General features: G+C 43.0%; 2 protein-coding genes across 3 annotated transcripts in view; one reads left to right on the plus strand and one right to left on the minus strand.

Moving 5' to 3' along the window:
* The window catches only part of RECQL5 (RecQ like helicase 5), a 58920-nt gene extending 52909 nt beyond the window's left edge, over positions 1-6011 (minus strand). The window contains exons 1-4 of the mRNA XM_074971485.1: positions 5882-6011; positions 4545-4680; positions 3433-3554; positions 543-1061 (exon numbers count right to left, since the gene is read on the minus strand). Coding sequence (XP_074827586.1) covers positions 543-1061; positions 3433-3554; positions 4545-4665 — 762 coding nt within the window. The 5' untranslated portion in view covers positions 4666-4680; positions 5882-6011. The remainder of the gene's footprint in view (positions 1-542; positions 1062-3432; positions 3555-4544; positions 4681-5881) is intronic.
* A 138-nt stretch (positions 6012-6149) lies between these two features.
* Positions 6150-23918, plus strand: part of SAP30BP (SAP30 binding protein) — a 57444-nt gene continuing 39675 nt past the window's right edge. The window contains exons 1-3 of one of the 2 annotated variants that reach the window (XM_074971487.1): positions 6150-6318; positions 8755-8864; positions 11795-11842. In XM_074971487.1, the coding sequence (XP_074827588.1) occupies positions 6204-6318; positions 8755-8864; positions 11795-11842 (273 nt within the window). In that variant the 5' untranslated portion in view covers positions 6150-6203. The remainder of the gene's footprint in view (positions 6319-8754; positions 8865-11794; positions 11843-23918) is intronic. The other variant, XM_074971488.1, reaches the window with a different exon arrangement.

Below are 23918 nucleotides of genomic sequence, written 5' to 3' on the forward strand. Positions count from 1 at the left end.
CCATCAGATATGTACTGAAATGCTGTCCTGCCGTAATTCCCTGAACAGTCAGGATTATAGAGAGGGACAGGAGCACATCTGCAATGGCCAGTGTTCCCTACCACATGGAGAGAGGATGCAGAACCTGCGAGGCTACTGCCGTAGCAGCTGTGGGGCAACTCTCTGTTTCATAGCCTGGAAGAAGAAGGGTGGGGAGATTCTTCTCCTAGTTCCCTGCAGAACCCCCTCACATCAATCCCCATCCACTTAGGCTTGGTAAAGGATTGGGGGAAGTGGGCAGCAACACTGTGTGTAGGTATCACTCTATAAAGGCAGAGGAGTTCGCCACCCTGTCATCAAGGTGAGGTCAATATCTGGAAGGATGCCAAGTATTTCAGAGATTTAGAAGAAGTTTTTCAAAAAGTACCTCAGTGTTTCTTTCACGGTCCTCTCCCTTCCCCATCCTAGACCTATTAGTGCCATCCTGATACCACATTATTTAGGACAGTTCTGTTCTGTTCACCATTCTGTCCCTGAAAGTAGCTTCTGAGACTTAAACCTACCCCTCGGGCATTCTTCTCTTCAAGGGCCTTCAGACAGAAATCCTTCAGATTCGTATAGGGATCAGTCAAGAGCTCCTTAAACTGCACATCATAGAACAGGTTAGATCTGAAGCAAGGCGTCTTAAAGGTGGCAACAGGTTGCTTTAGCTTAAGTGACACCACTATGTCATCCTGGACCTGTTTGGTGGCTGTGGCAGTCAGGGCGATGCATGGTGTGTTGGGTATGCGAGAGCGTAAGGAGCCCAGTCGCAGGTAGTCGGGTCGGAAGTCATGTCCCCACTGGGAGACGCAATGAGCCTCATCTATTATTAGGTAGGACAAGAGGTTTCGAGACACCAGGGAGTTCAGGGTGGGCTGGAAGGAGGAGGCGGCTGCCATCTCTGGGGTGATATACAGGAGCTTCACCTGGGGCTTCTCGCTTGCTAAGTCAGCCAGAATGATCTTCCTTTCCTGAGCAGAAAGCTTGGAGTTCAAAGAGTAGACTTTGACCTTCAGTGCCAACAAATGATCCACTTGGTCCTGTGATTAAAAAAAAGAAGAAAGTGGCATTGAAAAAAGTCTTTACCAAGACAACTACTACAGAGATACACACAGTAACCAAGCTTTACCTCTAGTCCTGTTGTTTCCAGACCCTGTCCACCCACATCTCACCTACCGCGTAGCCTCAGCTCCAATGGTCTTTAATTGCAGGAGTCTTTTTAAACAGGCTTAACTGCAGCAGCTAACAAAACTGCTCAGCTTTATCGTCCACCCATCTCTTCGGGCGACCATCAGCATTTATAAGAGACAAAGGTTCTCTTATCAGCAATGAGACTGTCAGCAGGGACCCAGTCATTTTCAGAGGCTGGAGATGACAATGAGATCATCTCAGGATGATCAGCATCAGATCACTGCGCTGAAGGAAAATGCATAACGACTCCTCATATTTTTGTAGCGCATTTCATCCCTCAGGATCCCAAAACACTTTACTAATTTAACTGAGTATGTGCCAGGATTACTTCAATCATCACTAAAATGGAGCCATTTCTAGGGTAACATTCATCAGTTTTAAAAGCCAGAAGGAACTATTAGATCATCCATTCTGACCTTCTGCATAACACCAGCCATAGAATTTCATCCAATCGCCTCTGCACAGAGCCCAAGAACTTGTGTTTTAGCAAAAGCATCTCTTCCAGAAAGGTGTCCAGTCTTAATTTGATTACATCAAAAGAGGAAGAATACAGCACTTTCCTCGGTAGTTTGTTCCAATGGTTAAACACCATTCCTGTTGAATATTTGTGCCTTATTTCTAATTTGAATTTCTTTGGTTTTAACTTCCAGCCATTGGTTCCAGTTTCGCCTTTCTCAACTAAATGAAAGAGCTTGTTAGTACCTGCTATTTTCTCCCTATGAAGATACTTATATACTGTAATCAAGTCATTGCTCAATCTAGTTTTTGATAAACTAAACAGATTAAGCTATTTAAATCCCTCACTGCATGGGATTTTCTGCAGCCCTCAAATCATACTTGGAGCTTTCTTTCACTGTCTCTTTTCAACATCCTTTTAAAAAGAGTGTGCAGTATTCCAGAATCAGTCTCACTAATGCCCTGTTCAAAGGTAAGATCACCTCTCTACTCCCGTTTATACATCCAAGGATCGCATCAACCCTTTTGGCCACAGAATCACACTGGGAGCTCATGTTGAGTTACTTGTCCACTGTGACTCCTACATCCTTTGCAGAATCACTGCTTTCCAAGACAGTCTTCCACTGTGTAGTTATGGCCTGCATTCCTTGTTCCTAAATGTATAAACCTGCATTTGGCTGTATTAAGACACATTTTCTTGGAATGGGCCCAGTTTACCAAGTCATCATCATTTACCATTCTGCCAATCTTCGTGTCATCCAAAAATTTTATCAGCAGCAATTTTATATGTATTTCCAAATAACTTATTGAAAAAATATTGAAAGTGTCAATCTTAGTCCTAATCCCTGTGGAACATCACTAGAAACAGCCCCATTTGATGGGAATTCCTCATTGACAATTATTTTTTGAGATCCGTCAGTTAGCCAGCTCCTGATCCCTTTTAAAAAATAGCATAAGATAACCCCAAAGTACATGCTAACCAGAATGTTGTGTGGTATTAAGTCATATGCATTACAAAAATCTAAGTAAAACAGAAAATATACTCAGGGAAAGTCACTGTTCACAACTGGGTGACTAAGCACCAGAAAAGGCTAAATGTCCATATGTAATTGCCCTGAAGCCTTAAGAGTTTAAGAAGTAGCGCTGCCTGAAACTTCCTCTTTCCTGATGGAATGGGGAAGAATGACAGAAAGCCAGCTTGATACTTAGAAAAATATCTTATGAGAAAAAAAATGATATTTCCCAGGGCTTTTACTACAGAAATAAATAAAATTATAGTTTTCTTCTTAGGAATGGTCCAATTTAATCCATTTTAGACGTTCTACTGTGCTGCCTCCAGGTAGTACATCTCTGAATGAGGTAACAGGCATCGGGGCAAAAGGAGAGAGAACTGATCATTTAGATCACCTATTAAAGGTTTTAAAAAAAAAATCCTCCTGCAGTTAGTTTAGTTCAAGTCCCCTTATTCCCACCTTTAGGATGTTAGATTGTGATAAAGACCTGCCATGGTTCTGCAAGCCAGGATACTTTAAACTACGGTTAATTGGAAAAACTCTACTGTCAAAGCAGTTAGCAGCAGTATTCTTACCTACTGTACTCACAGGATCAGAAAACCAAACCCACATCAATAAGATGAGAATAGAGAGACAAACTGGGATCAGAGGTTGGCAGTGGGGGAAGGGATTGGACCCAACTGTGTTTCCACACAGTCTCCCCACCCTCCCTTCACTGATTGCTTTTCCACAGCTAACAGGAGATGGTTACCTGAATCAGTGCAATCAGAGGTGAAATGACAATGGTGATGCCCACTGCCAGAACTGCAGGAAGCTGGTAGCACAGGGATTTCCCTGCCCCTGTGGGCATGCATACAAAGACATCATTCTTGCCTGCAAAGACAACAAAACAAAGCTCAAGGCTACTAAACCATGGCAATTCATCTAGATTCTGCCCTGGAGAACTGGGCACAAAGTCTTCTAGATCAGGGGGAGGGATAGCTCAGTGGTTTGAGCATTAGCCTGCTAAATCCAGGGTTGGGAGCTCAATCCTTGAGGGGGCCATTTAGGGATCTGGGGCAAAAATTGGAGACTGGTCCTGCTTTGAGCAGGGGGTTGGACTAAATGACCTCCTGAGGTCCCTTCCAACCCTGATATCCTATGACATTCTATGACAAGGCACATTGCATTGGAAGAGTGTCTCTGCAAGTACAATGCTGCACGCCAACATGAGAGAGGTTTCTTTTAATTTTTAAAAGAATAATAATAAATAATAGCAATATTTTGCACTTCTCTACTGGCTTCCTTCCAAGCAACTCTAACCACTTTATAAACATTAATTAAGCCTCATAACACACTTGGGTGACAGGAATTATTCTACCCAGAGGTGTAAATCAAAGTACAGAGAAGTTAAATGACATACCAAACTTTTATCAGCTCATTTCCAGAGAAGCTTGCTTTTAATTCATCTGGCAGGGTCTACATCCAGCTACCAAACCACCTGACCTTTACCGCAGCCTGTTAAACTTTACCACAAATTCTCCCAGTACTGGACTGGAACTGAGAATCTCTCAGTTATAGATAGAATATTCTTTCTCAAATAAACTCTCTCTGTATTAAACAGCATCCACTGACAAAGAAGGATGCCAGCCAATACCATGCTATTTAATAGGCAGAACCATACTGGTGATCTAATGCCACCTTGGCTGCCGGTAACAGCTGTGTGCAAGTGCTGGTTTCTAGCAGAAACAAGAGAAGGATCCTGGGATTTTGACACTACATTAAAACAGGCGTGACACTGGTTCTTTGAACACCATCTCAAGCAGCAAGACTGAAAATTGAAGAGACAAGGTTAGAGTCCCAAGCAAGACAGTCATTCCTTACCTTTCACCACTGTCATGGTTGCACTCTCTTGCAGAGATGTTTTAAAGGAGTCAAACCCAAAGATCTTTTTCAGAGTTTTCTGAACCTTGCCATCTAGGCCTGAGGGAGTGTAGTCGTTCATCCTATAGGTACAGTACTGGAAATAGGTCAAGGTAAAGGAGAAGGAAAGGAGCTTACTTAGCTCAACTGTTGTTCACACCAGCAACCAGTCACAAATTTTTCTTGGTCACTGAGAGAGAATTTTTCCCATTAGATTATTGGCTGCCAAAGCATCACGGGTTAAACTGCTCCAGGAATATTTTTCTGAGAGTATCTATGCTTCCAAAGTCTCTCTCTTACAGAGACAGAATCACATATAAATCAGCTTCCCTCCCCCATCCTAAAAATAAGGAAAATCTAATCTCATTTACACTTGTGGCAAATCCCTTCTTAGAGACAGCTCTAGCTAGTGCTTCTAATGTAGAGCCACATGTCACAAACAACTGAGCAAGAAGAGAATTCACTTATGCAGTACGCTCTTTAGACTGAGCAGAGCATCTGATTCACACACAACCTGCCACCCCACTGGGAAGCTTGCTGTGGGGGAATGGCTTGATTAAACAGGAAAGGTTAAGGGAACATCTGTGTCCTTTCTGCCTGCTCTCAGTTCTCATCCCATGGCCTCTACCCTCCTAACCCCTCACACCAGCTCTTTTCATACTGGCACCATCTTCACCTGCTCTCCTTCCCTCTCTGCCAACCTTACTGCTTGCCGGGCCTGATTTCACTCCCAGCCCTGTGTCATTTGGTTTTCTCTGCCTGCACTTGCTTCCCAGTTGTCCCCACAGCCTTCTTCTCCCTTACACCCCCTGCTTCTTTCCTTCCTTCCCCTCTGGCACACCCATGTTCTCTCTATGCCCAGATCCTCTTGCCTTCAGTCTACTCCCTCCACCCACACTCCGGCCTCTTACCACCTTCTCCTTCCCCTAGAAAGCTCCCCCCTCCCTAATTATCACTGAGGCAGCAAAGCTGAAAGTGCCAGGAGGGGAAAGGAGTGAAGGAAATGGGCAGGTTCAGGGTCCCCTTTAACTCAGAACAGGCCCCAGGGGCCGGAGCTGGTTTTAGGGCAGTAACTCTGCTTGGCAAAGGAACCACTTGAAGCAAGGTCCCACCCCTGCACTCTCCGGCCGAGGGAGAGGTGAAGGCCTAAACCCAAGAGACCAGCCCCTGGTCTGCACCCTCACTCCAGGGACTACTTTATCCCCAGGTGTTCACAACATCCCCCCACCCCTTTATTCCTCCACTTCCCCCTGCCTATATCCTTCCGCCCAGGCGGCCCCCCATCTCGTTACTCGCACTTATTCAGCTTCCGTATCGGCCGCTGTTGCTGTTGCAGCCGCCTGGGCGCGGGTTGATGACGTCAGGGCCAATCCCCTTTAAACAGCTCAGTAGGTGCTATTTAGAGTTCCGTCCTCGTGGGCGCACATTCCTTTCTAACAGGGCCACGTGTCTCTGGGCCCTGCACGGACCCTAGAAGCGCTTCAGGCTTGAGTTCACCAGGCTCAGCACAAGCCGGAAGGGGCGGGTCTTGTTGCTATAGCGCTCGCCTCTTTCTAATCCTAGCGTTTTGCCTGCGTCATCCTCGGTCGCCGGAAGCGTGCGTTAGCCGGGCTGAGGAAGATGGCGGCCGCGAAGCGGAGCGTCCTGTCGTCGTTGGCGGTTTACGCAGAGGATTCCGAGCCCGAATCCGACAGCGAGGCCGGCGCGGCGGGGAGCGATGGAGGGACGGCAGCGGGTGCGTTCCGGGGGAAGCTGCCGTTGCTCCCCCTTCCCGCAGCGCCCCCGCTCAGACCGGGCTCCTCCACCGGCCGGAGAGCGCCCATCCCCGGCGGGGGTCGCATCCGCTCCGCGTGTTCTTGCGGGAGGGGCGGAACACTTCCACCCCCACCCCCCGGAGAAACGCTGCCCGCTCCTCTCCGCAGCCCCTCACCCACGGGCGGGAGCCAAGTGGCGGCGGAGAAATGCCCCTACGAGAGGCGGGAACCCCCCCTCCACCAGAGCGCCCCCGGGAAGGGATGAGAAACGCTCCCCACTCATAATCTCTAGGGGGAGCCTCTCCCCGGGTTAAGGGAAATCTGCTCTTTTCCCTCCCTCCGTTGTAGCAGAAGTGAGAATATTCTTTCGGTTCCGGGAACCGTATCACCTCATCCCCGGTATGCTAATTGGGGGGGTGTAAATCTCGTGCGGTAGCTGCGAGAAGGAGGAATTTACTTCTTCTCCCTCACCACCAGTAACCGGAGAAAAGGAGCAACCTCCTGTCCCCAGTTGCCTACAGAGGGTTCAGACGCCGTTTCCATCTTAAGAAAACAATCAGCATTAACAGTGAAAAGTTCTCTGTGAATCTAGTGGGAAGTTAATATATTGGGAATTACAGACCAGTCAGTTTAATTTTGGTAGCCGGAAAGATAAAGGGAGCAAATAATCCCATAATCGCTTTGTAAGCACCTAGAAGGTAGTAAGAAACAGTCAATATGGATTTGTCAAAAACAAATCAGGTCAAACCAGCCTAATATCCTTCTTTGACAGGATAACAAGGGTAGTGGGGAGCTGGAGATGTATTATATCTCAACTTTAGTATGCCTTTTGGTGCTGCCTGCCATGACTTTCTTGTAAGCAAACTAAGGAAGTATAGTTTTGCCAAACCTGCTATAGGATGTGCGTGTAAGTGGTTGGAAAACTGTACTCAGAGAATAGTTATCAGTGGCTCGCAGTCCAGTTGGAAGGGCATATTGAGTTGGGTCCCACAAGGATCTGTCCTAAATCCACTTCTATTCAAGATATTCATAAATGATTTGGATAAGGGCATGGAGAATAAACTTGTAAAGTTGGCAGGCAGTATCAAGCTGAGAAGTGTTGTGAGCATTTTGGAGGACAAGATTAGAATTCAGAATGGTCTTGACAGTTTGGCATGACAAAATAGTCTGAAATAAATAGGATGAAATTCAATAAGAACAAATGCAAAGTGCTGCACTTAAGAAGGAATAATCAGTTGCACAAATACAAATGGGAAATGAATGCATAGGAAGGAATACTGCAGAAAAGGATCTCAGGATTATAGTGGATCACAAACTTAATATGAGAATGGTGTAATACTGTTGCAAAGCTCACATTTTGTGCTTGCTACTGTTAGTGTCCATCTAAATCAGGGTGGATTCATCTTAATCTTTTTTTTCTGATTGTACTTTTTTAAGCCGTTTTCCTAAAGAAAGGTTGACACTCATTGGTTGGTAATCATTCAAATGTGTTAATTTGCAACTAAAATATAGTTGTTAAGCTAAATTTTGCTAATCAGGAGGGTGCACTCTTGCTTTACACATTTAACCAGTTATGTAGCTTAACGTACATTTTATTTGGCTTCTTAATTTGTTTTTTTACTATGTTAAGGAATGCATTTGTCACCATTTTCTGTTTTATTAGATCAGTCATTGTCATTGTGTGTCAAGCTGTACTTAGACACTGGAATTCTTTTAAAAGTACAAAGCCAGCATTTTAAAATTGTTCTTATTAAGAAATTTACCATAAGTGTGCTGGATACAGAAAGGAAAAAATTATCAAAACACGTTTTACAAAACTAATTTATTAAAGAAATAATCTAGTTAGTGAATTGACCAGATTATTTTTGGTCACCATATCCTTTGAAATTTTAGAACTAGTAGATCTCCTCATCTCTTCCTATCTAGTTTTTGATTAATAGATTGGGAGAGGAAAACGAGCTTGCCTGCTTGTTCAGCTCTGTCAGTTTCTTAACTTTGAATGAACTAGTTATTGAACTGAACTAGTTGAATAAACTGAAATGAAGAAAATATTCTCTCTGCACCTGGAGAAGAGGGAACTGCTGTCAAAAACTGGTTTAGCACTTCAGCAAATTTTGGTTCCAAGTGTTTAGTCAGTGACTTCAAACAACTTGGTTGCTTGACTTTCTTTAAAAGTCAAAATAAAAACAAGTATTACTCAATATTATTTAATTTAAATGATTTGACCGTAGTGAACTTAGGCTTTAACACATGTTCTTGTAATTTAAAATTTTAAGTGTTTATAATGAGAAAAATGTATTTAATTTAAATTAAAAATTTGATTTGAAAAATCGTTTTTATCCACCCTGTTCTAAGTTAACTTTATGCCTTGATTATGCTTTTTCTGTTGTTTTTTTTTCCCCCCGTGCATGGACTAGAAGAAAAAGGAGGTCTGGTGTCAGAAGCATATGGCGAAGATGATTTCACCCGGTTGGAAGGAGATGAGGATGGGTATGAGGAAGAGGATGATGAAAACAGTAGACATTCAGTAAGTAGTTTGTCCTCTTATGCTAGCTGGTCTGACTCCCCATTTAAATGTTTCTATAGTGCCTTCTATATAGGGACTTCAGAATGCTTCCATGCTTACCAAATAACTTAATTTCCTTTTGTCTGTTTTAAAATCCAAGAACTCTACCTTTAAAAATATCAGCTCAACTCATCTGTGTTGCTTGTTGCTAACTTTTTAGTTGCCATTTTGGCTCCACTTTGTGGATAAGATAAGGTACTGGCTTTATGTACTGATAGTGGAAGTATAAAATAAATCTTCATTTCTTGAAATATAAAATTGGTGTTTGAAATCCTGTAGTGCGGAAATGGAGAAGAGTGGTGGAAAGCTTGGCTGCACTTCTAAGAGGCATGGGGAAAGCCCTGTAAAAGGGCAGCTAGCTTTTTGCATGATCAGGCTGGAGGATTAGCAGGAATGAACTTGTGTAGCATCATGTTGGTTTTTCTGTGCATAATCCCACTTACTACATCAGTATCATGGTGTAGCAGTGATTTCTTGTCTAGATCTGTATGGCTTTTGTTTGTCATGAAAGCATGGCATGTTTACAACAGCATTTAAATACCAGAGTAATGTGTATCGCAAAGCATCCCTAAGACATATATAGAGAACTTCACAAGGCACCAATAAGCCAAACGTAGTTATGAGATACAAAAGGGTGGGCAGTCTCATCATGGGGCAATGGCCTAATGAGAAGCCAAACTGCTACGAATGGGGAAGTTAGGAATCTATTTTAGGGTTCCATCACTGGATCCAGCTAAGAGGAACCATCTTCTGGATCCAACCCTTGGTAGTAGGTGGTTGAGAAACATAAAGCTTATTCCGTCCTGTAGCTGCAGAAAGGAAGAGAAGGAGCTTTTCTCTCCTTGCCCTCCACAGCCCTGGCTGGTACAAGATTGTATCTCTGCTGCTTTGCCCCTTCTCTGGCCTTTTAGCTGCCGTGAGGAGTGCAGGAGGGAAGTGATTGCTGTGACTGTAATCATTCTCCACAAATTCCATTTTTTGTGACTCTTCCTTGTGATTAACTTCAATGTCTCAGCTGCTGCTCTTAAATTCCACCTGCAGTTTGGGACAGCTAAGTTATACTTTCACTGGCTCTGGATAGCAGAAGTGAAACACTTTTCTTGTTAAATTCCTTCTGCAGCTTAGAAAAGCTGTGACAGCAGAGACCCTGGAGTAACTTTTGGGTGTTCAGAAAGAGTGTAAACTAATGCAGTTTCATAGTGTTATGTTGGCAAATGTAAGGGCTAAAAGCATCTTTTTATTTAAAAAAAGAGAGAGATCTTAAATTTTGCAGGAACTGATGGGTTAGGCTGAAATGCTTGCCAGGAAAACTTTCTTGTTCAACACTGAGAAGTGGATTTTTCAAGATCTGCATGCATAATTTCTTGGAATGTATAATGTAGCTAGCCACCATCTCAGAGGAGGCAAGATGTGGAGAGCATCTAACTTTCTTCAAATCTCTGTACTAATTATTCATACACTTCCAGTTATGTATGTGACTTATAGCCCTGGATGGTCTACGACCCAGTTACCTAGACTAGGCTTTTGTCTGTTTTTCCATATGTTTACATTGGCCATAGTATTGGCTGGTAGGCTACTTCCCTAAATAGTTGTGTGTAACTTGTATGTTTGGTTTTGTAAATAGTACCTATATGTTAAGGCAGTAGATTTCTAAAAATCCTTTGCGTTGTCTAAGACTTAATATTCGTGGAAGTATTTCACCCCATGTTCTCTTTGATTTAATAGCCATTTTAAATAAAGGGTCATCTTCTCATTGGTAAAAGCATCACGAGTCTGATAAAAAACATGGAATTATTCTCTACTGTGATCTTTATATACATAATGTATATTGAATTTTCTGGCAGTTTAACTTCTTAGTTAAGACTGAGATGGCACTTTCGTTAGCAACTTCTTTCAGTTTTTAACTTTCTAATTTTTGTTCTTTTTGAAGCTGAAACATCAAGTGTTTGGGTTCGGGCTAGAGTTGAAACTGAATGGAGAAGTTTGGGGAAAATCCAGTCAGCGGTCTTTAAGTTATGGGAGGACAAAAAATATTCTTTCTATTTCTTCAAAAGTGACATGTTTTGACTTGAGTTATGTATTTACCTCTAAAGATACATAGCTCTGTATGACCCAAGTTCAGTAGCTAATGGAGCAGTGTAGTCCCAGCTGATGATCAAACCTATTGGTAAAGTCATAGGTCATCTTTAGCAGGGTTTACCATGCCAATGCACTTCAGAACTTGATCTCTGAAAACTCTTTATTTGGTGGCATTTTGTGCAGCATCTGCCTCTTATTTCTGGATGGAAATGGTAGAATTAAATCTTTCCAAACTCCGTCTGTTTCCTCCTGTGTATTTGGAAGTTGGGTGAAAGTGACTTAGGGTACTAAACTAGAATGACAAAGATGCAGTGTGTGCTGGCATCACTGGATCTTTGGAGCTTGTGGGTCTGGCTTAGCGCCACCAAGCCTGCATGCTGAGTGTGATGGCAGGCAAGGTGTGTCCTGTGTACGTTGCTGGTGTATGCTTGGCGTGCAGTAGGTCTTGCAAATGCTGCTTTTTCTGTGAGGATTACTGAGCAAGAGCAAGCAAAAACTAACAGCTGGAATTATCAAGTGACAAAAGCTTGCTGCCTTTTATTGTCTAGTTTTGAATCTTCAGGAGCTGTATGAATTCTTCAGGGGATGTTTGCTACTTGGGGTTGTGCTTTTGCTAAACAACTTTTTTTTCCATGGTTTATCTGATTCATCTCTTAGTCATACAAAGGGGTGGGATAGAGCTCATGATGACTTGTTGGTTGAAAGGGTCTTGGACTGTCACTGGGCTGTTTGAATGCAAGCCCCTTGCTATATATGCAGGAACTTGCCAAGCCTATCTTTTAAGCTTAATCCTGTAAATTCTTGTCTTGTAGGAAGATGACGATTCAGAGACTGAAAAACCTGAGGCTGGTGACCTAAAGGTATTTGGAAGTGTGGTGGGGTGCGGTTGGGTAGCTGTCTGCAACAGGAACAAGTCTTAACAGCACAGCTTGGTTCATGGTTTGTTTTCTGCTCTGGTTAGTCTTAGTGCTTAATTGTTTTTATTCTATTTATTTGCACCTGTAACATGAATATTCAGGGATTTTAATTCTGGCTCCTGAAAAAGATCTGAAGAGGCAGCAGAGCTATCTAGCTGGGGCATTGATTGGCATACAGAGGTCTGAAGTCATGAGTGAGCCATGTTGTGAAATGGATCTGACATGATGGTATACTGAAGGAGGCATTATTGCAATGATCTGAAGGAAATCATAATGTAATACAAGGAGCCTATCCTGAATATTCAGAGCCATGTTCTGACACAAATATCTGAACCCTTTCATCTGGAAGACAGATTTTACATGAGAAACAGCTTGATGATGAATCAATTTGGAGTGTATTCCTAGAGATTTTGAAATTTTACAAAATCATTTGAGAAATAATCCAAGCACTTCACACTTAGTGTTCCTGTTGTAAGGATTCTTTGTGCATAGCTATCTGACTGTGAAAGAGCATCATTAATATCAAATTAGAGATGTCCAAATAATTGCTTTTATAAATTACCTTTCACACCCTTGTGCCTTATATAGCATATACCATGGAATACTTGACACATTTCTGTGGTGCGAGGCAGCAGCTGTTTAATAGAGTGTAGCAAGACTAAACAGGGGCAGGAAGTATATTTGGTGATGGTGGGGATACTGTATCCACTTGAAATTGCATAGGAAGCATCTATATAGAGAGAAAACTAATGTGTTAGAATTCGCCTAGGAAATTAGGTTAAGAATGAATTTCCCTAACAATATGAAAAGTGCTGCTGGATATTGAAAGAGAACAGATTGTCAGGGCCTTAGTTTTACCAAGGACCTGTGTCCTCCCTGACAAGCTATACTTAAACCCTACAGCAAGGCCTTCTGATTTTCAGCAGGAAGTTGGAAATGCTATGGTAGCCTCAGGTACTCTTAAAATATAGGTCTTTATAGGATAGCATGAAAATTAACATAATTTCATTTTTTATCTGATTTGAACGTTTCACAACCACCCCGCCTCATCAGTTTACGTAATTCTTTGTATTAAGTCTGTCCATACTTAAAGGTTTGGGCAGCTAGATAGGAGTCTGTGGATGTCTTGCATCTGGGAATGCATGGGACATGGTAGAGGTTTTTGGCATACAGGAGGAGCTGAGGCTTTTGGTACCAGGAAAAAGGAGAAATACATTGCAGCTTTCTCTTCTGTCTTTATTCAAGGGGGGAAGTGATTGCAACTAAACTATAACAGTGTTCAAAAAAGAGCTATATAAGTTCATGTAGGATAGTCCATCAGTGGCTATTAGCCAGGATGGGCAGGGATGGTGTCCCTAGTCTCTGTCTGCCAGAGGCTGGGAATGGGCAACAGGGGATGGATCACTTGATGATGATTACCTGTTCTGTTCATTCCCTGTGGGGCACCTGGCATTGGCCACTGTCAGAAGACAGGATACTGGGCTAGATGGACCTTTGATATGACCCAGTATGGCCATTCTTATGTTACGTGAAGCCTGCTCCCCGTATCTAGTGCCCCACCTCAGCAACCACTTTCCACTTCTAAATACTGGCTATTGCATCTGTCACCAATGGCTAAGCACACTAGTTGGATGTTTCTTCTAAAATTATCAGCAGAGTCAAGAAAATACACACATTGGTTTGCTCTTGGTTCATGTTTCTACAACCATATGGGCTAGCAACAATTTTTTTAAAACAAAAGTTTAGAATCTCCGGCAGAATCTAGCCCCTGCTGCAGAATACAGGACCCTGGTGTGGCTACTTGTCCTGCACCTGTTGTGTGAATGAATGAGCTCAATCTCCAGAGCAGTTGACATGACACCTTTTTCCAGCTGTAGATTCCACCAGAAAATACTAATTTTCTTCCCCATGTTACGTATCATTCAGCTGCAAACAAAAAACCTGTCCATGATAGCAGTGATGCGATCACTACTGCTACATCTGATGTATTTAGGTTTTAGCAAAGTATCACCGTGCTATCTGTCAAAATATTCATTCATAAACAGTTTTCTCCTTTATAACTTCCATGCTTCTAATGCCTAATACCCACTGCTGTCCCAATCAATCACTAGGGCTGCAGTTTTGATGCCACGAACACTTAGTATTACTTGTATTACCGTACTGCCTCGGAGCCCAGCTCATGGATTAGCCTGTTGTGCTAGGCACTGTACAAACACATAACTAAAAGATGGTTCCTGCCTCAAGGCACTTAGTCTGGGTTCTTGTACTGCTAAGTAAAACAGGCAGGAGATGGAGGAATAGAGCTTCTCTGTGTGCGCGCACATTTGTAATGAGCAGTAACAGGTAAGAAAATACAAACGGAGAAATAAAGCCACAGAGGCTGAGTGACATGCCTAAGGTAATGCACTAAGTTCTGATTCCCATTCCAGTGCCTGAACTAGGAACACCTTGCCTGCAGCCTCTCTGGTCCTCAGAAAATGCATTCTACTTTGTCACCTTCCTGCCACTGATTTAATGCTGTCCTGGAATTCAAATGGTTCTAGGAATAGAGCCACCGCTCAAATCTGTGCTATTCCTCCATTTAAGTTGGCAATGGCTCTTTTTAAGGTCTGCTCTTTCACTTTAGCTTTCCACTGCTGCTCTATCAAAGCTGGAGCAGAGTGCCAGCTACACCTGCCCTGGGGAAGAACAATTATAACAGAAGATAATGGGGAAATCGAGAATTACATAGACTAGTGTTAGAGAGCCATACAGTAAATGAACAAAACATTGTTGAAACATAAAAGCAGGTCTTGCATCAAGGACTTTAATGGTCTAATTGAAATACAGTATTAAAGAGAGATAGTTAGTTATATTCAAAACTTGGAATTAGAGCATCAGAGAGGAGATTGGTACACCTTTACCCCGATATAACGCAACCCGATATAACACGAATTTGGATATAACATGGTAAAGCAGCTCTCCAGGGGGGCGGGGCTGCATGCACTGGTGGATCAAAGCAAGTTCGATATAATGCAGTTTCACCTATAACGCCGTAAAAATTTTTTGGCTCCCGAGGACAGCGTTATGTCTGGGTAGAGGTGTATTGGGAATTGAGAAAATCCTTTAATTAAGGACGTGAGAAGAGAGGAGTCAGTGCTGACAAGACGTAGACTGTTGCTATCGTAGCCTGTAGCATGGAAGAAAATGTAAAGGTGAATGGGAGGCTGAGGCTTGGAGTATTTAGGCAAGTGGAGTATGTTGGACATGGAGGGAGGCTGTGCCTAGGGGGAAGTGAAAGCTGAGATCTAGGGCCAAGTTCAATGCCTATATAAGCAGGTGCATCACCATTGACTTCAGAGGACTTGTACCCACTGCTATAGCAGTTAATGCCCTTAACAAGGAAAACAGTTGCGCACAGCCTTAGATGTGAGAACCAAGAGCTCCAACTTAATGTGAAAAAAGAAGAAACTGGAATGGTTTAAAACACAACCCCATGGAAAACTGGAGGGGAAGAACATTTTACTGTCGTCATGCTTCTGAAAAATAGTTCAAGCTTTCATTATTTTTTTTCATAACAACCTGACAGCCCATGTTTACTCTACAGTAATCACGTTGGGGGCATTGATATGATTATAGCTGTATTTGAATTCTCTGTGCAGTTTAGAGAAGTATTAAACATTTTAAGATAACTTAGAATCCAACTTTCTTGCTGGCAGAGAGACATGAGAGGAAGGAAGGTCTTGTGGTTAAGACAGAGGACTTGAGGAAGAGGGGCAGGGGAGAGGAGATTGGTATTATTTTCCTAACTCTTCCACAGATTTAGTCTAATCTTAGGCAGGTTGTTTAATCTCTCTCCACCTACCTCAGGAGATTTTGAGGCTTAACGTCTGAAGTGCTTTCAGGTTTTTTGAGAGACGATGATATATTTAATATAAGTGTGTGTAACTTCTCTTTTAGTCTGGAATAATACCTTGCCCTTACTGCCTCCTCAGAGCTCAGAGTCCCTTCCCCCCACAAACCTTCCTGGAGACCCACTCTCCCGCCCTCTGCTGCACTCACCAGCACCCTGCTGGCAAGAGCCCTCCTGAAGACAGCCAAAGGCTGTCTTCCTCTCAGCCAGCCCTACCCCCTATCAGAACAGAGCAGCAAACTTTGAATTTTTTTTAGCACTCAGCTGGGCCGCAGCTGTGTGCTAATTGGGCCATGGGTTGAGAACTGCTGCACTAGATCTTGGCCAGCACGACGGGGAAATATCCTTTCTGTGTGAGGAGGCAGTCTTATGAAGTTGCATCTGTCTTGGGGAAGAGCTGGAAGAAATGGCAGGGAGAGCAAAAGGAAATGGAACTTTTGTAATGCTCAATTTATATTTCCCTTATTTGTTGGCTTTAGGCATAAACAGAATAGGCATATGCCAAGGGTGCAAAATAAGAGTGCCACAAAATATCCTTTAGGTGGTTTCTGTTTTTTAAATGAACTGATAGCCTGGAGAGTCCCCAGTCATGGGCTTCCTCAGGATGTCATCCTGCCAGGTGGCCCAACATCAGATTCCTAAAGTGGGGTGGGATTTTATTAAAACTCATCACCATAAATCTTATCTAAGGTGCTGGTTGTGTTTTCACTAGTGATGCTACCAAGAAATCCATTGGAAAACTTCATTTTAAAAGTTCTGCAAGAATTTCTTACCTACCTTTTCCACCAAGTGGCAGTATATTTCTGTTTTTATTTCTTCCCATCCCTTTGATCTTCTTAACATGTTCAAACTAGGGAGTAACCATAATTCTGACTATCATAAACCCAAGGTGGAGGCATGACTAGTGGAGAGCCATTTGATTAACCCACTAACAGCTTTGGATAATATCTTTTCCAGTCAAACATAGTTTTCATTCTCCATTGGTTTCATAAGTATAGTATGACCATACTGGGTCAGAGCAATGGTCCATCTAGCCCAGTATCCTGTCTTCCAACAGTGGCCAGGGCCAAATTCTTCAGAGGGAATGAACAGAACAGAGCAATTATCGAGTGATCCATCCCCTGGTGTTCAGTCAGAGTTTCTGGCAGTCAGAAGTTTAGGAACACTTGGAGCATGGGGTTGCATGGGGTAGCCTTTTCATCTTGGCTAACAGCCATTGATGAACCTATCCTCCATGAATTTATTAAATTATTTTTTGAACCCAATTAAACTTCTTTGTGTGTGTGGCTTTTTCAACATCCCCTGGCAACAAGCTCCACAGATTGACAATGCCGTTTGTGAAGTACTTCCTTATGTTCATTTTAAACCTGTTGCCTCTTAATTTCATTGAGTGATTTCTAATTCTCGTGTTATGTGATGGGATAAATAACACTTATTCACTTTCTCCACACCGTTCATGCTTTTATAGACCTCTATCATATCTTCTCTTTTCTAAACTGAACAATTCCAGTCTTTAATCTCTCCTTATACGGAAGCTGTTCCATACTCCTAATCATTTTTTGTTGCCCTTCTCTGTATTTTTTCCCAATTCTAACTTTTTTTTTTAAATGGGGCAATGAGAGCTGCATGTAGTATTTGAGGTGTGGGCCTACCGTGGATTTATGTAGTGGCATTATATTTCCCTAATTGTTCCTGACATTGCTTTTTGATTGCTGCAGCACACTGAGCAGCTGTTTTCAAAGGGCTATCCATGATGACTCCAAGATCTTCTGAGTGGTAACAACTACTTTAAACCCCATCACTTTTGTTTGTTTAATTTGGATTACATTTCCCCATGTGCATTACTTTTCACTTATAGTGGTGAATTTCATCTGCCATTTTGATATCCAGTCACCCAGTTTTGTGAGATCCGTCTAACTCTTTGCAGTCCGCTTTGGACTTAACTATTTTGAGTGATTTTTGTATCCTCTGCAAACTTTGCCACCCCACCATTTACCCCCTTTTCCAGATCATTTATGAATATGTTGAACAGCACTGGTTCCACTATAAATCCTTGGTGAACTCCACTATTTATCTCTCTCCATTGTGAAAATTGACCGTTTTATTCGCATCCTTTGTTTCCTGTCTTTTAACCAGTTACTGATCCATAAGAGGAGCTTTCATCTTGTCCCATGACTGCTTGCTTTGCTTAAGACTCTTTGGTGAGGGACCTTGTCAAGGCTTTCTGAAAATCTAAGTACACTATATCCACTGGATCCCACATGTCCACATTCTTGTTGATCCCCGCAAAGAATTGTAGTAGATTGGTGAGGCATGATTTCCCTTTACGAAAGCCGTAGTGACTCTTCCCCAACAAATTGTGTTCAGCTATGTCTCTGAAATTCTGTTCTCTACTATATTTTCAACCAGCTTGTCTGGTACTGAAGTTAAGCTTCCCTACCTGTAATTGCTGGGATTGCCTCTGGAGCCTTTTATAAAAATTGGCATTACATTAGCTGTCCTCCGGTCATCTGGTACCGAGGCTGATTTAAGAGCATTTACAAACCACAGTTAGTAGGTCTGCAATTTCATACGAGTTCCTTCAGAATTCTTGGTGAATATCATCTGGTCCTGGTGACTTATAACTATTTAATGTATCACTTTGTTCCAAAACCACCTTTATTGACACCTCAGTCTGGGATGGTTCCGCAGATTTGTCCCCTAAAAAGAAAGGCTCAGGTGTGAGAATCTCCCTCACATCCTTGGCAGTGAAGACTGATGCAAAGAATTCATTTAGCTTCTCCACAATGGCCTTATCTTCCTCGATTCCTCCTTTAGTACCTTGATCATCCAGTGTCCCCACTGATTATTTGGTAGGCATCCTGCTTCTGATGTACTTTAAAAATATTTTTGCTGTTAGGTGTAAGGTATAATATGCAATATTTATTGCATATTTCAGAATAAAGCCACACAGTTCACTTTTGGAAATCTATGTTAAATGTGAGGCTTGGGCATTTCCATGTGCTGTAGAAATGGCCTGGTGCAACCCTTTCAGGTTTTAGGGCCAGCCGAAGATGAAACCCATGCTATCCTGTTGTAAAAATGAGATTAAACGACTATCCTTGGATCAGTTAATTGTGCAGTTATTCATAACCAATGAACATGTTCTGCTGCCTTTCTAATAGGCACAGCTATGAGCAAATGGGGAATGAATTCTTTAAGTTTGTGCTCAGTCAAATTAAATGTAGGATTTTATCTGAACAATAATCAAGCAAGACATTGATTCTCTAATTTAAAGAAGGTTACGTGGAGTTAGGACTCCTTGCACCTGTGGCTCAGGTCCATTCCAGAGACTGCAGAAAAGCAGTTCAGAATTTATTGCTGTTTAGGCCAAAAACACACCGCCTTAGAAAGGTGTCATTGCTGTCATAGGCAAAGGCTGTGGAGTTATAAGTGGATAAAAGCATAATTTTCTGTACTAGCTTTATATAAAAGGGTATGATGGGGGAATGCTTTCCAAATTTGGTCACCACCTGTGACTCATGGAAATATGGAGAAGTGCCCAGGCTCCTCTCCACTACACAGCACTTACGTTTACATTTACCCTGTATCTTTTTCCTTGTTTTTATCAAATATCGCAGTTGCTCTTGATGAACATATTTCTGTTCACTTATAAGAAGTGCCACGGGCACATGCCTTCTCACTTACCTCAATCATAGACGAAAACAGCCTGAATGACCAAACAGACTGCAGCTTCCTCTTTGTCATGTTGACACTAAACTTTTGAGCAGCAAGTCCCAATGAGCTTTTCAAGTTCAGACACTGATGTTTCTCTTTAGCACAGGTGAAGACTAGCAGAAGTATTTTATACACCAGAGCTGTTTGACTAACTGCAGACGGGTGTGTCAGTGAATGAAAAGTATGTGCCTTCAAACTGATTAGAGAAGTGTAAACTTTTGCTCAGAACAGACAGTGAGCAGGAAGCTAGTTCAGCAATATGGTGTTCTAATGAAAAGAAGCACAAGCTCCTGATGGCTGTAACTTTGAAAAAAGCAGGTTGATCGCTAGAATTTTTCCTGGGGAGAATTGTCCCTGGTATGAGACCCTGCATGCTGAGTGTAAACCCAAATCCCTTTACATGGGGGATTATAATTACCAAGAAGGTAAACCCCCTTACCTGTAAGCAGATAGTAATTTTAAATATATATATATATAACTACAGAAACACACAGAATTATATTCAGTAGGGGGGGAAGAAATGATTGACCGTTCAGTTAACATGGAAAGGACTTGGATGGATGGCATCCCACAACCTACATGAGCCTCTTTGGGCTCTCTCTTTTGGGTGTGGAGCCATGGGTTTGAGGCAAGAGGGAAATGTATGGGGGCTTTGTGAACCTGGCTCTAAAATGTGGTATTCTACTGGCATTCATGGCTCTCTTGTTTAGGGTGGGAAGGGTTAAGGAGCTGTGTGTAATCATGCAGTGTGCGTGGCCTACTGCTAGAAGCACAGAATATTGTTACTATTTCAAAGCAGTAAAGAAATAAGCCCTTGGGTCCTCTTTCCTTTTGTTTTTAATTCCTTTGGCGTAAACTGGGCTAGTCGTTGGGGGGGGGGGGGGGGGAATTGGTTTGAAACATAGTATTAGGCATACCCCTCTACTAAACTCTGATCTGAAGGATTCTGGACCTAGACATTGTGGGGATGGGCTATTAAAACAGGGCATTGAAGTCAAGCAAGGACTGTGAGCCCAGCCCTTCTGCTCAGCTCCCTTCAGATGGCATTTGCAGGGCAATCATTAACTCTCAAGCCCTGATTACTGTGCTGATTACACTTGATATCAGGAAGTCAGTGTATATGGCCGCTTACTTGCAAGTGATGGTATGTCTACACTGCAGTTAATAACCTACAGCTCGCTGGGGCTCTAAGGGGCTGTTTAATTGAGGTATAGACATTTGGGCTTGGGCTGGGCTGGACTGGGCTGTAGGACCCTGCAAGGTGGGAGTGTCCCAGAGCTTGCACTGCAGCCCCAGCCAGAATATCTGCACTGCAGTTAAACAACCACTGAGACAAAGCCCTGTGAGCCCAAGTCAGCTGGCTCAGACCAGTCGCATATTTTTAACTGCAGTGTAGAGATGCCCTGAGTCCAATAACTGCTTACAGACTTTGAAAGCTTGTTGTCCTGTCAGAAGTTCCTTTTTTATGGAACCCTCCCCTCACTTTGTGTATCGGGACTCTGGGAGGCTGCCAAGTTAGACTTAGACTACAGGACAAAAGAAGCAGAGGGGTGTCAGATTTTAGAGAAAACAGTGTATTTCCTAAGCAAATCTAACAAAGGGCCTTTTGATAACCTTCAGAGACATGCTCAGGTTTTACTGTAACCTTGATCCAGCCCTCCCATAGAATAATTCCTTCAGTGGATGAGTGATCCCTCGGCTACTTTTAGGGAGGAGATAGCAATCATTTTGATTTGGGGGGAGGGGAGAGTAATATGTAATATGGGATTACAGCATCCAAACTGTGATGCTTGTGATCATTCTTGCCTCCCCCAGCTCTTCCTAACTGTCATTGTGGGCTCTCAGAGATATTACTGATTTCGGGTGATAGTTTTGCTCTGTAAACCAGCAGGTGAACATACGATAATGGAGTCTAACACTGGCACTGTCAAAGCACGCTAGCAACTGTGTGCTCAAGGCTGTAAGACAGCTTCTGTTTTAAGCCCAATTCTGGAAAGCCACCGGCACCAATTTTTGCCAAATAGAGTTTGTGTGTTTGTTTGTGTTTGTGTGTGTGTTACTACTTTGAGCTTCATAACTCAATGTTTGCCCAATTAATCTTAGAATTTCCACTAAAAAAATTCTTTAGTGGAAATTCTAAGATTAATTGGGCAAACATTGAGTTATGAAGCTCAAAGTAGTAACTTTTTTAAAATGTTCCTAATATCTTTAGGTCCACTCAACGAGCAGTGGGATGCATGCAACCCTCAAATATAGGGAATGGATATCATAAGCAATAGGAATTAGTATGAACATGTCTTAAAAGGATGAGCTTCCATATGAGGAGAGATTAGAAAGAGTGAGACTGTTCAGCTTAGAAAAGAGATGACAAAGGGGGGCCTGATAGAAGCCTATAAAATCATTAGTCTGGTATGGAGAAAGTGAATAAGGAAGTATTATTTGTTCCTTCACATAACACAAGAACCAGGGGTCACCCGATGAAATTAATAGGCAGAAGGTTTAAAACAAACATAAGGAAGTACTTCTTCACACAACACATAGTCAGCCTGTGGAACTCCTTGCCAGGGGATGTTGTGAATACCAAAATTATAACGGGTCAAAAAAGAATTTGATAAGTTCATGGAGGATAGGTCCATCAATAGCTATTAGCCAAGATGGTCATGGATGCAACCCCATGCTCCAGGTATCCCTAAACCTCTGACTGCTTGAAGCTGCGGCTGGATCACTTAATACAGTAAAAGCTGTTTTATCTGGCACTTCACCAATTGAAAAGCTCTATAAACTGGCATTTCTCATCTTCATTGAAATTCCGGTTTATAGTCCAGTTGGTGTGGGGCCCGCAGAAGGATGGGGCACGGGAGGGAATGTGGAGCACGGGTTCTGGGAGGGAGTTGGAGTGTGGGAGGGGACTTGAGGCAGCAGGGTGGGGTGCAGGAGAAGGTGCAGAGTGCCGGATCTGGGGGGCATTCACCTCAGGCAGCTCCCCGCAAATGGCGACTTGTGCTGGCCACTCCTAGGCAGAGGCGCACAGGCAGCTCTGCACAGTCCCCCCCGACCCGCAGCAAGCACTAGCTCCGCAGCTCTCATTGGCTGAGAACCGCGGCCAATGGGAGCTGCAGGGGCAGCGCCTGCAGGCGGAGGCAGCGCACGGAGCAGCCTGCCCCGCCTCCACCTAGGAGCAGCCGTGACAGGTCACTTGCAGGGAGCTGCCTGAGGTGAGTGCCGCAGCACCCCCGTCCCGCACCCTAACCTGCTGCCCCGCACATCTTCTCACACCCAAACTCCCTCCCCCTTAGTTAGCCGGTATTTTTCACTTACTGGCACCCCTCATCCCCCCCAACATGCCAGATAAAACAGCTTTTACTGTAATTGCCCTGTTCTGTCCATTCCGTCTGAAGTACCTGGCACTGGTCACTGTCGGAAGTCTGGATAATGGGCTAGGTGGACCATTGGTCTGACTCAGTGTGACCATTCTTATGATGAATGTTAATGTTTTGTTTATGGGTGACGAAGCTCAAAAGTAGGCCTAGTTGACTGTCATTCCTCTGCTTTCATGTGTTAAAGGGGCAGCTGTTAAAAATGTCATTGGGGAATTCTGAAAACTAGTCTGGTTCAAGAGCCAGTTGTAAAACTTCCTCAACTCCCAAAACCTCTATATTCGGTGATGACTGCAGTGGTCCTGTATTGACCTTCTGAAAGACATGGCATGGTCTGGTAGGAGTTCACCTTTCCACAATGAATTGTGAGGTTGAATTTTATCTCGGTTGCTCTTCTCTTCAGGAATCCACCAACCCTGAAAATGTACTTCAAGTTACTTGCTCTCTGATTTAGACTTTGAAATGCTTTACAATAAACCAGCCTTAGCATTCTCTGTAGGAGTAGCACTGTATCCACTGAACATTATTATCAGTGTTCTCTTTTCTCTTGGCTTCCTGCAATCAGAACACCTGCTTGATCTGCCTAGTTTTACAAAGTAAGTCATTGATTGTGCCTCTCCCTTATTCTTAGCACTGGACACGTTGCCTTTCGGCTTCCCATTAAGAAACCAAAAGTATTGAGAGGTTTCACTGATGTTGTTATGCCTGGAAGGTTTTTAAGAAGAGTACAGATAAGTCAGTTTCTTGTACTGTCCTCACCCACTATTTAAAATAAGTGCTCTTTGTATCAGAAATTAAAGTAGTTGGTGTATCTTAGCCATTTTTTCTAGACAGGTGAGCATGGTTACAAGTAGCTTTGTCTGCCTGAGTACGCTGGCAAATGCTAAACACAATTTGACATGAAAGAATGAACCTGGCACTGAAAGTTTTATTCTATTTTTTTCTCTCTCATGTTTCCCCCCTCTGCCTCTAGCCCATTTGTCTTAACAACTGCAGAGAGATCGTAGCATTGTTGGCTTAAACTTTGGGTTCA

Source organism: Natator depressus, chromosome 14 (genome assembly GCF_965152275.1).
Source record: "Natator depressus isolate rNatDep1 chromosome 14, rNatDep2.hap1, whole genome shotgun sequence".
Taxonomy (NCBI): Eukaryota; Metazoa; Chordata; order Testudines; family Cheloniidae; genus Natator; species Natator depressus.